Raw genomic sequence first — 11610 nt, forward strand, 5'->3', positions numbered from 1 at the left:
GCTTAGTGTGTTTCCTCTGCTGGCAGTTGGTTGTATGGTGCAGCTTCTTCAGCCCGTGTCACTGGTTCTTCTTCTTCATCTGTGACACCAAAACTTTCACCTTCACACCAATTTGTAATTACTTCCAAAATCCCAAGGCAATTCAATGTACCAATAGGAGTGCGCTGCGTGATGAGAGCAATTCACTTGCTCCATGTAGCACTGGTGGCATGGCGAGTGGAGGGAACCTCTCCTCTGAACATCCACCCCAGCACCAGTAGTCGGGGTGCCAGGAGGAGTTGTGCTTCTGTACCAATCACCTCTGAGGAGGCCAAGATTTCCTTTTCTGTTGGGGTATAGTTAGCTTCAGACCCTCTGTAGCTCCGACTCCAAAATCCCTGGATTGCCTCGAGTGGTCGGCCTCAAGTCTCATCAAGCACCTTCTGCCAAAGGCTCCAGGACAGACCATGGTTCCCAGCTGCAGACTAGAGCACGTTCTTCATTGGGTCTTGTCCTGACTGGGCCAAGGGCTACTCCATGATCCATCTCCTGCTTCATCTGGATGAAAGCTTGCTGCTGCTCAGGGCCCCAGTGGAAATCGTTCTTCTTGCATTCCTGCCCCGCCTTCCTCCAAATGAGATACTACATCTAGCCACTGAAATGAGGCCTCCAATACTTCTTGTTCCTTAGGGGAGAAATCACAACAAGTGTCTTCTTATTTGTTTCTTTTATAGCCATGCAGATATCTTTGCTTATGTTCATGCTTTTTAATCCAAACAGCAGCTGACATGACATTTGCACACACATCAACAGCACACTTTCCCTGCTGTTACTAGCCTTAACAATTTTGTAGCCTGTGAATCAGTGACCTTTGCAACTAAATTCAGACCTTCAACATTTCTCATCAAAAGAGGAAAATATCCGCAGAAGAAGAGAAAACTTTGCTGCATACTCTCTAAGACTACAGAATAGATGACCATGATTTAGCATCACAATCATTGAAGAACAGACGCTATACTTCAGCAGAGAAAAAATTCAAAGAAGAGCTCTTTTATGCAGCAACATATCTGAGAAACAAAACAACTAGGTTCTTCCAAACTGTTTCCTGCAGTTTAGAGGTGTCGCTACCGAGTGAGAAAGCAGCATGGACTCCAAGAAGGCTGCTTTGCACCACCACAACTTCAATTCTAAAAACTCTTCTCTTTATAGACTGTTCCCACACATTCTACCTGATTGGCTGTCTTGGTTTGACAAGACAGGAGTCTGTGAAGGAGGGCAAAAGCCTCCTGTGTAATGGAGAAGGTAAATCCCCTCCCTCCGAATTACTAGGATTTTTAAATTAAAAGGCTCTCAGGCAAAGATATGGGAATGGGAGTAACAATTCTTTACTAGGAGAAAACTAGATAACAATTTAAAAAGGCAAATACAATCAGTACAAACAAAACTAGTGATAAAGTCCACAACCTGAGGATTCGGGGTGTTGGTAGCAGTCCGGTTGAAATGATAGCTGCTCCTCTTGCAGTGGCTGATGAATTGCAGCTGAAGTGGTGATCTTTAGAAGGGTATAGTTTTCTCTGAAGATCTGGTGGCAGTGGGGCCGGTCTTCCTCTGCGCCGGGGTTGCCTCCGAGCTCCGCCGCCGCCTCCTCACCGCGCTCCAGCCGCTTCCCTGGGAATTCCGCCGAAGGAGCTGCTTCTCTGGGAAATCCCGCAAAGAGAGAGAGCTGCTCTGTCGCCAAAAGGTACCACTTTATACAATAAAAGAGTGCTTGGCTTCCCCCTCTGGGTGGAGCATCTTACAATGGGATGATGTTACGTTTACCAGCCCTGCAAGTGAGTCAGTCAATGGCCCATTAACAAACCATTACCTCTTCGGAGCAAACCATTGTTCTTGGAAGAAATAACAAACCTGCCCAACCTCCAACAGATGGCAAATAGAATACAAGCTTTTCTTACAAACCAGGACATTGGCTAATTAGCAAAAACACTTTCCTCACAAACAATCCTTGAGAAGAAGAGAAAAGGAAAGAGTAGAAAAACACAATCTGCAGGTTATTTACAATAACAAGCTATCATCGTTTCTCTACAACTCCCGAAAAGTCTCACAAGTCCCCTGTGAGAAAACTTAGTCCTTTTCTCTCTCTCTGACCAGGCTATCACATCCACATAAATGTACTTGTAGGAATAGAGAAGATAACAGATGAGGTTTTGAAAGGCTATATCCTTGTTAGGCTAATTTGGATCTCATCCTGTCGATGAAAGATCAAGGAGATCACAGTGGAGATAAGGAGACATGTCCAGATAATGAGATATAGCAAAGCATTTTTAAAGATATTGAAAGATTCTGGTGGACTGGGCAAATAGGTTAAATCTGCTGCTCATTCACTTTCAGGGAATGAATTGTGGAGGCTAAACCATATCTGCTGCTGTATAAAGTAAAAGAGATCCATCCAAATGGTATGGTTAGTGTGAACACTCTCATTCTTGTAAAACACTTCAGATATTACATACTCTTAGTAACAAAATGAAATAAAGCCATTGTACCATCTTGGAAAGGGAAAATATGTTCAAATTTTTTTAATCAGATTTCTTCTTTTTTTTTTTTTTTTTTTTCTCTCACAACACGTGAATAGTCATTTCGACCGTTCTGGAATGCTTTCAACAGATGAACCCAGCATAGTCTTTTTATTACAGGCTTCATTACAGTTTTGTAATATACTCCACAGTCATTACAGGTTTTTTATCTCTTTCCCAGAGACAATTTTAAAGGACTACTGAACCCCTAAAAATCATCATTTCTCTAGTTTCTCAAAGATTTTTGAGAAAGTTGTTTTGGTTTGTTTTTTTGTTTGATTGATTGATTGATTGTTTTTAATATTGCAGCCTTCCTAATGGCTTCAGACCCACGGCAAGTAGAAGTTCCAAATCAATTTCATTGTAAAGAGACTGTTCAAGCTAATGAACTGCCAGTCTTGGTATTTGTATGTTTTGAAATCATTTTAATGTCAAGATTGCCTTCCTGAATTCTCAGTTGAGTTAAAACAGACCCAGTTCAACTGCTTCTGCAAATTCACCTTTCTTCTATAGGATTGTACTTAAAGAAATCTTGTTTCATTCCAACATTAAATGTATTGATTTGACATCGTATGTGACCCCTTCTCTCTCTGATCTGTATTTCCTTGTTTGAGTTTCTCAGTTGCTTCAAATAAGAACAGATTCTTTTCAATTCACATAGCATGCTATCTGACAGTCTTCTGCCTGCTTTCTTCAGTTGCTTGCATGGGAGGACATGAATGTTGTCTTTTCTAGTCTGAATATCTGAATGTTCTCTTTTCTAGTCTACTTTTACCTACCAGTGTGCTTCTATCTACTAGAATCAATTTCAGCTTGAAAGAACATATAAAAAAACTCATTACTAAAATGGCCAAAAATAATGCATAACATTTAGAATTTTAAAAAGCCAAAACAAAACGTTGGAACAATATTATTCTAGAGAATTCCATGTGTCTATGAAAAGTAGGAAAATCTTTTATTTTCAAATGCACTTATAGATCACCATTTTGCATTTGATTTTTTTTTGGGGGGGGTTTTGTTTTGTTTTGTTTTGTTTTTGAAAGCTCTGGCACTTACCTGATTCCTTTTTGAGGTAGTTCAGCTCATTAATCTGGTAAGAAAGCAGTTCAAAAGAAACAGAAAACCAGAAAAAAGTGGCAACAGGATGCCACTTCACCCATATGTAGTAAAGCATTAGGTCAGCCTTCTGTCTTGTAGAAATGTGTCTGTCATAGATGAAAATCAATGCATAGTACTATCTTCTTGGAAACTTTCTCATTGCTACTGAAGACCTCAATCATCAGGATGGTTTAATGGTTTAAACCCAGCCCTCTAAGATACTCCCCAAACTGTTGCAATGGAATAACTTTACCAGGTGAAGAGCTTGCTATGCAGGACCTGAACGTGATGCCAAGAATGCTTTGTTGTGGATTACCATTGTTTGGGATCATTTATCCCTTCCCCTACCATGTAGGTATAGGAAAAAATTAAGTAGCCACAAGGTGTTTCCAGCTGTTCTTGTCTTTTGGGATAGTAAGGATTTAGGGGAGTAAACAAAACTGTGGTGAGTTTTACAATTGACATTATTGTTTTTTCACTTTGAATTAGTTGCTTTGTATTTCAGCTTACCCATCAGTATCATGAGAAGAATAATATCTTCCTTGCTGCTCAAAAGATGTTTAGTTATGCCTGTGATGTCATGGGATTAAAACCAAAAAACATTGGGATTGAAAGGAAGTACTGGTATGCCACAAGATAACTGAAGTGAACAATGTTTCCTCCTCAGCTTTCCACTGTGATTGTAGAATTTGAATTAGCAATTCCAAAACCTGGTCTTAGCATAGTCTCCTGACATATCTCAATAGAGCAGTGTCCTAGGGTGACTTTCTGATGCTTGTATCCCCAGTGGTCTGCTCTGTTGATGCTGGCTATTATATTCTGTGCCTTCAAGACTGGTTCTGAGAGCGAAGGCAAAGAGAAGACAAAGCACGGAGTTGGTTATCAGAGACCACACTCACTCCTCTAAAAGCAACACTCCACATTCTGTGCTGGACTGTGCTGTCTGGGCACGGACGGAGCAGAAGAGAGCACTTTGCTTTTTAGTTAGTTTAGCTGCTGAGGCAGAGAAGTTTTCTCTGGACTGTTGCTTTTTCTTTCCCTTTTCTTGGACCTGTTTGAACCTGCCCCGGACCGGGATTCGGGGAGCAGCGAGAGCTTTTACTTTGTGACCTACTCTGGGCAGCAGCCTTTCCCAGTGCCGGAGGGACTGATAACAGAGCGGCCAGCCACAGGAGAGACTTTCTGAAGTTGTCATCTCTTCAGAGCAGCAAATGAGCTTTGTCATCTGCTAGTGTTCATTTTTTTGTGCTGGGGAGTGCTTTGCCTGTTAAATCAACATGTTTCTTCCACTTCTCTCCCAGGAAATTTTTCCCAAACCGGTTGGGGGGAGGGGCCGTGTGGGTTGGCTTTCTGGGGGTGTCCCCTTTCAAAGGTCTTCTCCCAGATCTGCCCTAAAGCAGAACAAGTAGTATGTGCGAACTTTAAGAACGATGGAATAACTTGGGTTGGAAAAGACCATTAAGTCTAAATGTAATTAGCAAACCCAAGCAGAAAGAAATGTTTTGCTGCTTGAAGAGAACACGTGGTTTATCTGGTAAGCTTTGCAAGAATTTGTCTCATCACAAGTAGACATGTCCAATGCATTAGATGGGAATATAAGAAGAGAGCTGTGCAAATAAACAGACTGATTCTCAGGGAAGGATGTTTGCATGATTAGTCCTTCTTCCTGACTTCTTCAAGTGAATTCTTTTAATAAAGTGATGATTGGATTTGTTCCATTTTTGACAGTTCTTAAGGAGTATTACTCACATTTTTGGCATATGAATGCCAAATGGGTTAATTCACATAATTTCTCAGATAAAGACCAAGATTTAGTGTTGCTTAAGCTGGAGGCAGAAATACTGAAATCCTCCAGCCTCCTTCTTAGTACCTCATTTGTATTCCAAAATCAGTGCACATTCTTGTCCCCTAAGATCCAACTGTCAGCCAGCTGAGCTAGCTGAGTTGATAGCAACAGGGTGCCATTAGGGTGGCTTACGTGATGCTGCACACAGAAGCCCTCAGTGCGTGGCTGTAGCATACAGTAATTCCATGCAGTTAGACAATGCCAGTGCTGACTTTGGATCACCAGAAGAGTAGAACTAGAGAGATTTAATGGAGAGGTCTCTGGAGGAAGTGGCCTGAAGAAGACAGCAGAAATCCCATCTGTTTGTAGAAAGAACTGAAATGCCATTCCCAAAAAAAGATCTTCAAATGTATCTAGCTTTTTCTGCAGATGATTTCTAAACAATATGCATTCCATGGAGAATTTCACTGAGCACCTGGAATATAGCTGCATTTAAGTGGATTGAATCAAGGTTGGGCAGCAGTGAAATCAAGTTTTTCAGGAATACCTGACATCCAAGTCCTGCCAAAATTTATATCTTTTGGATATCCAGATACTTTTTAAAAGAATGGGTGACCATTTAGCTTCCTAATATTTTTCGTCTGAAATACAAAGAAAATCTTGAACTGTGAAAGAAAACTCACATCTTTTATAGCTTGAATATTTTTCTTGGTTTATTTCCTGTATTCCAATTCATTTATACAAATCATTTTATTAGGTAATGAGAAGTCATGCTGTATAAAAATATTGAATGCTATATTATCGCCGGCCAGGGGCTAGATACAAGTCATGAACGGGACAGGACTACTGTAGTATGCGACTTGAGCTGTTTGTTTTTTAGCATCAGTCTCATTACATGGTTATGACAATGGGAAGATGCCAGCAGCTCACATTCCCAAGCAACAGACCAAGAACTTAATGTTACAACATACTTTATAAACATTTTGACCAATCACACAAAGCAAAAGCATATTGACAGTAGTTCTATTCAATCACTATAAATACACATACCTTTGGTAAAAGCAATGCTTGCTTATTTCAAATACAATACTTGCTTGTAAGCCTTAAGATAAAATGCACAGAGGTCCATTATTAAGCTTAGAACTTCATAATATCTCAACAGATATACTTTTCTGCAACTTAGGAAGTTATTCTACCCAGGCGTTAATACACAGACCATAGTTCTATTTGTTCTTTCTTACTACTGCTTGTATAATTTTTTTACTGACAAATCTTATAGGTACTGCTTAGCTCTAAATCACCATCCTGCTGTCTCTGAGGTCTGCCTTTTGCAACATGCCCAAAACCCTCTGATTTTAAGGAATCCCACACCCTAACATAAAGTCACCCATCTCATGGATGATGGGAAGGCAAAGCAGGTTCTATTTCAGGGTTATAAGTGCAGTTTTGATCCTGGCCCTCGCAGAATACATCTGGAGCAGGTGTCCAGCTGTGAGACAAATAGAGACAGGGTGTGCTGGGTGAAGAATTGGCTGATGTACTGGCTTTCAGTAGGATAGGATCCATTTTCATCCCAGGGAGCGGCAAAGAGCTGGGTTTGGATTCAGCACGGGAATATGGTGGATAGCACACGGATGGCTTGGATGTTGCTGAGTGGGGCTTGCCCTCCTCAAGGACTTTGCAGTGGCACATTGGACAATCCATGTCCCGTGCTCTGCCAACAAGGAGGTGAGACCATCAACATTCCCCTCCTCATCCCTGTGTCCTACGTAAAGAAGAATCTTCCACCCGCTCTGCTCCAGAGAGCTGGCAAGTGCCCCTAGGGAGCCCCCTCATCCCTCCTGGGGCACTGCGGAGGGCAGGGCCGAGGCAGGGCTGTGACTGCACAAAGGGGCAGAGCGCTGGCGTGAGGCAGGGCTGTGATGTCCCAGGGCTGTGCTGGCCGCAGCACTGTGACATCGCTGTGACATCACTGCGCTGTCGCTGTGTGAGACGGGCAAGCGCCCGCAGCTGCCAGTGCAGTCGCGACGGGACGTGCCGGAGCCATGGGTGACGGTGACGTCCTGGTGACCGTGCTTCTCCTGCTGCTGGCCGCCGTGGCTGTCTGGTGGGCCTTTGGCCACCGGCAACCGCGGGGCCGGCGGACACGGAGAGGGAAGTGGAGGAAGCGCCCCAGGGTCCAGCCCAGAGGCTCACGGAGGAAGCGAGGAGCCCCTGCGGCTCCCAGGTTCCCCAGGCCTCGGGCGACTCCTGGCAAGCGGCCACGTGCTCCCGCCAGCCCCCTGGGCAGCCCCTGCAGCTGCGGCCCCTGCCTGGCAGAGGCCCGGGAGCTGCAGGAACTGATGCTGCACCTCGGGGATAGCAACGGGACATGTGAGCCACTCTATTCTGGGATGTGGCAGGCATTGTGGAAAGAACTGGAGGAGCTGCAGAACCAAGGCCACCTGCCCTGCTGTGGCTTAGCCAGCTCCTCCAGGAGCCTCCATCCCGTCCACAGGCTGCTCCCAGCAAGTTTCTCCATCCCTGGGAGAGCCTCAAGGCCTGCAAGGACGGCACAGCAGGGGAGAGACATCTCCATTCATGCAGGAAGCTCAGGCTGTCAGAGACCCTGCATCCAGCCAGGGGCCTCTGCTATCTCTGACAGCCTGCATCCCTTGCAGAGGCTCAGTGAGACCTGTCAGCCTGCGGAAGGAGCAGAGCCCGTGGACAGGTCTCCCAGCTCCCTTGGACTCTGGGACTTCAACAACACAGGCAACATCCTGACCCTTGACGTGGCAAGGGAAGGCCCAGAAGTCCAACTGGGAGCCCAGCCCGATGCAGGGGAGCCCGCTCAGGAGCAGCTGGCGGGGCAGCAAGCGTCCTGGAGCCAGCAGTGGGCATCCCACAGCAGCCAGGACAGCCAGGACGCTCTTCTGGTTCTGCCCGCCAGCAACAGCCCCAGCCTGGTGGTGGAGACGGGCCTCCAGACAGCACGGAGGTTCCTCCATCTGCAGGAAGCTGCCCCAAGACAGCCCTCGAGTGCAGCCAAGGCCTTTCTAGTAGCAGGTGAGATCTCCCGAGGAGCTGCCTGCGGCTCCCCCGGGGCTCTGGAGGGGCGCGGCCAGGCCAGGCCAGGGCCCCTGCGAGCAGCCTAGTCGCCGGCTGTTTCCAGTGCCTCCGACGGCACGGCTTGAAAAAGCCCTGTCTGCCTTGCAGCCGCTCCTGGGATCCCCCTGTGCCAAGGCTCGGGCTGCAGCCCCGGCCGTCGTCAGGAGCAGAGCCCAGCCCACGCCGCCGGGGACAGCGACGGTGCCGCCCTGCCCCGCTGCCCCGGGGCTGCCGCAGCCGCCTGTGCGCGCTGCCCCGGCCCGGCTCTGCCGCTCGCCAGCCCGGCGGCTGCAGGGCGGTGGCCGCTGCCCGGCGCGCAGCAGGAAGCAGGTGAGAGCGCGGCGGCCGCGGGGGCCCGGCCCGCTTCACTCGCGGGCACTTGCGGGGGGTTCTGGGCGCAAGGCTGATGGCTTCTCTCGGCCGCAGGGCAACAGAGGCAGCGGCAGGAGCTGTACCTGTGGGGCCCGCAGCTGGGCAGCGGCGGCTTCAGCACCGTCTACTCGGGCATCCGCCTCTCGGACGGGAGCCCGGTGAGTGGCCGCCACGGCCGGGCGGGGCAGGAGGGGCAGCGGCGGGGAGCGGCAGGGCTGGAGCTCAGCCCTCCTCTCTCCGTGGCTCGCAGGTGGCCATCAAACGCGTGGCCCGGGAGAGCGTCCTGCAGTGGGACGAGCTGGTGAGTGAACGGGGCCAGCGGGACAGAGCGGGGCGTGGCGGGCAGGGAGAATCCCGGGGCGGGCTCAGCGTGCGGAGCCGCAGCCCCGCGGGCCTGGGCACACCGGAGAGCGGAGCTGGGGCCGGGCAGCGGCACCCCCGAGCATCCCCCGGGCGGGAGGAAGCGCAAGCGCCTGGGAGGCTGCGCCAGGGAGCACTGGGGCATCCCGGGCAGGGCGCAGCGCAGCCCCAGGGCTGCTGCAGCAGCAGCAGCAGCAGCAGCAGCAGGCTGCTGCAGGCACTGACTTTCTCCTGCTCACAGCCCGACGGCACCCGCGTGCCCTTGGAGGTGGTGCTCATGGAGAAGGTGGGCTCTGGCTGCCAGAATATCATCCAGCTCCTCGATTGGTTTGAGCTGCCGGACAGCTTTGTGCTAGTGCTGGAGCGTCCGGAGGCATCGCAGGATCTCCTGCAGTTCCTGCAGGAGCAGGGCTGCCTGTGCGAGGAGCAGGCGCGCTGGCTTTTCTGCCAGGTGCTGGAGGCCGTGCGGCACTGCACCGCCTGCGGCGTCCTGCACCGGGACATCAAGCCAGAGAACCTCCTGGTGAACCCGGAGAGCGGCCACCTGAAGCTCATTGACTTCGGCTGCGGCACCTTCCTCCAGGAGCGGGCCTTCACGGGGTTTGCCGGTGAGCCCATGGCCTGGGCCCTGCTCCCGGTGCCAGGCACCGCACGGCCCCGTTCCCTCCTGGGCTGCGGGCTGCGTCCTGCAGCCGGCCGCCTTTAGGAACGGGGCGGATGCCGAGCCCCAGGAGCCGGCTGCCGGCCCTGCCGACAGAGGGGGGGCAAAAGCGGCTCCAGGCCCCTGGGCTCAGCGGGCCCACGAGGGCCTGGGCTGCTCCGCTGGCCTTCTTGGCCTTGCGGAATGGTTTCGTGCCTTTGGCCAGCTGGCTGGGGGACGCGGGGTGGCCTCGGGGGGAAGGTGTGGCCACGGCTGCAGCCCCTGCCTCGGCCACGAGGCCGGCGCCAGGCTCTGGAAGGCAGCAGCCTGCGCCCGGCCAGCGCCGCCTGTCTCCCCTAGGAACGCGCGTGTACAGCCCGCCCGAGTGGATCTGGCTCGGCTGCTACCACGGCCACGCGGCCACCATCTGGTCCCTGGGCGTGCTGCTGTACGTCATGGTCTGCGGGAGCCTCCCCTTCCAGGATGAGCCTGACATCGTGCTGGGCAAGCTGGTCTTCCGGCAGCAGCTCTCTCCAGGTGGGTGTCCGGCCTCAAGCCGGCGGGCTTTGGCAGCTGGCGGCGCGCAGCTCGGCGCGGCCCTCACCAGCTCCGCGGGACGTGGATCTGCCCTCCAGGGCCGGCCGCAGGAGGGGCCCGTGCCGACGGGGTCAGCGCGGCACGGGCGGCCGGAGGAGGCGGCCGTGTCCCGCCGTGCCGCTCTCCTGCGTGGGGCAGAGCCGGTCGGGAGCCCGGCACGGCCCAGAGCCCGGCACAACATGGCCTGGGCCCCGCGGGCGACGGGGGCAGCTGGGCAGGAGACTCTGCCAGTGACCGGCGCTTTCTGCCTTCTCTCCCCAGAGCTCCAGCACCTGATCCGATGGTGTTTGGCCAAGCACCCTGCGGACAGGCCGGAGCTGGAGGAGATCTCATGCCACCCTTGGGTGCAGGGCCGGCGCTTTTGATGCCTTGCCGGAGCCTCTGCAGCACCCACTTTCCGAGTCCCACACAGGACTGAGAACCCGAAAAATAAAACAACCAACCGATTGTGGTGTGTCAAGGCTGGTCCTTGTCAGCAACTTCAGCTAAAGAAACGTCTTGGGAAAAGGGGGAATCAGAGTGCTGCCTTCCGCCTTTGTCAAGCTTTCCATGCCTGCCCTCCCGGCTGGTTCTTTATATCTTCAGCTCAGGCCCTAGTGCGGGCAGGAGGGGCTTTGCCCAGCCAAGAAATGCAGCAGTGGAACAACAGCTGCCCTTGCAAAGTGGCAGGGCTTCTTGGTGTCTCTTGAAGCGACACACAGGTCCATGTGTGAATTCCAAGGGTTTTTTGGTTTCCGGGACAGAGACGTTCCTCTCTTAGCAGAACTCTGAGGAGAGCCAGAAGCTACAAAATATCATTTCAGGTTGAGCCCTGCTGAGCTCTTTTTTATTTCTTCCTATGAAATGGCAGGCAGGGCTAGGCGCTTGACCAGCTTGGTCTGCACCATCCTAAGTCATGTGCATGGAGCCCACAGGAAATGTTGAGATGCCAGAGTCATTCCCACAGTGCTGGTCTCATTTTACCCCCCAAAAATATCTTCTGCTGCCTTAAAAACAACCGATGGTAATGGAAAGTGCAGTAACCAGTCACAGGAAAGCACCCAGCTGCCTGCCTGTGGAGGGTGCCATCTACTAAACCTGTGCCACCTTCAGAAAATAGTGTGGCTGCCTCTGCGAGG

General features: G+C 50.9%; 1 protein-coding gene across 1 annotated transcript; it reads left to right on the forward strand.

Annotated features, from left to right (window-relative positions):
- The first annotated feature begins 7481 nt into the window (after positions 1-7481).
- LOC144246173 (serine/threonine-protein kinase pim-1-like) lies at positions 7482-10857 on the forward strand. The gene is made up of 6 exons (XM_077782632.1): positions 7482-7491; positions 8950-9053; positions 9146-9196; positions 9497-9863; positions 10256-10432; positions 10754-10857. The coding sequence occupies exons 1-6, from the start codon at positions 7482-7484 to the stop codon at positions 10855-10857; spliced, it is 813 nt and encodes a 270-aa protein (XP_077638758.1).
- Positions 10858-11610: the final 753 nt, after the last annotated feature.

This window comes from Lonchura striata, chromosome 4, assembly GCF_046129695.1.
Source record: "Lonchura striata isolate bLonStr1 chromosome 4, bLonStr1.mat, whole genome shotgun sequence".
NCBI lineage: Eukaryota > Metazoa > Chordata > Aves > Passeriformes > Estrildidae > Lonchura > Lonchura striata.

Excerpts from the sequence above, each read along its gene's own strand:
- LOC144246173 (XM_077782632.1), top strand. Across the intron at positions 9,054-9,145 it reads GCCTCTCGGACGGGAGCCCG|GTGGCCATCAAACGCGTGGC; the intron begins GTGAGTGGCCGC and ends CGTGGCTCGCAG. Across the intron at positions 9,197-9,496 it reads TCCTGCAGTGGGACGAGCTG|CCCGACGGCACCCGCGTGCC; the intron begins GTGAGTGAACGG and ends TCCTGCTCACAG.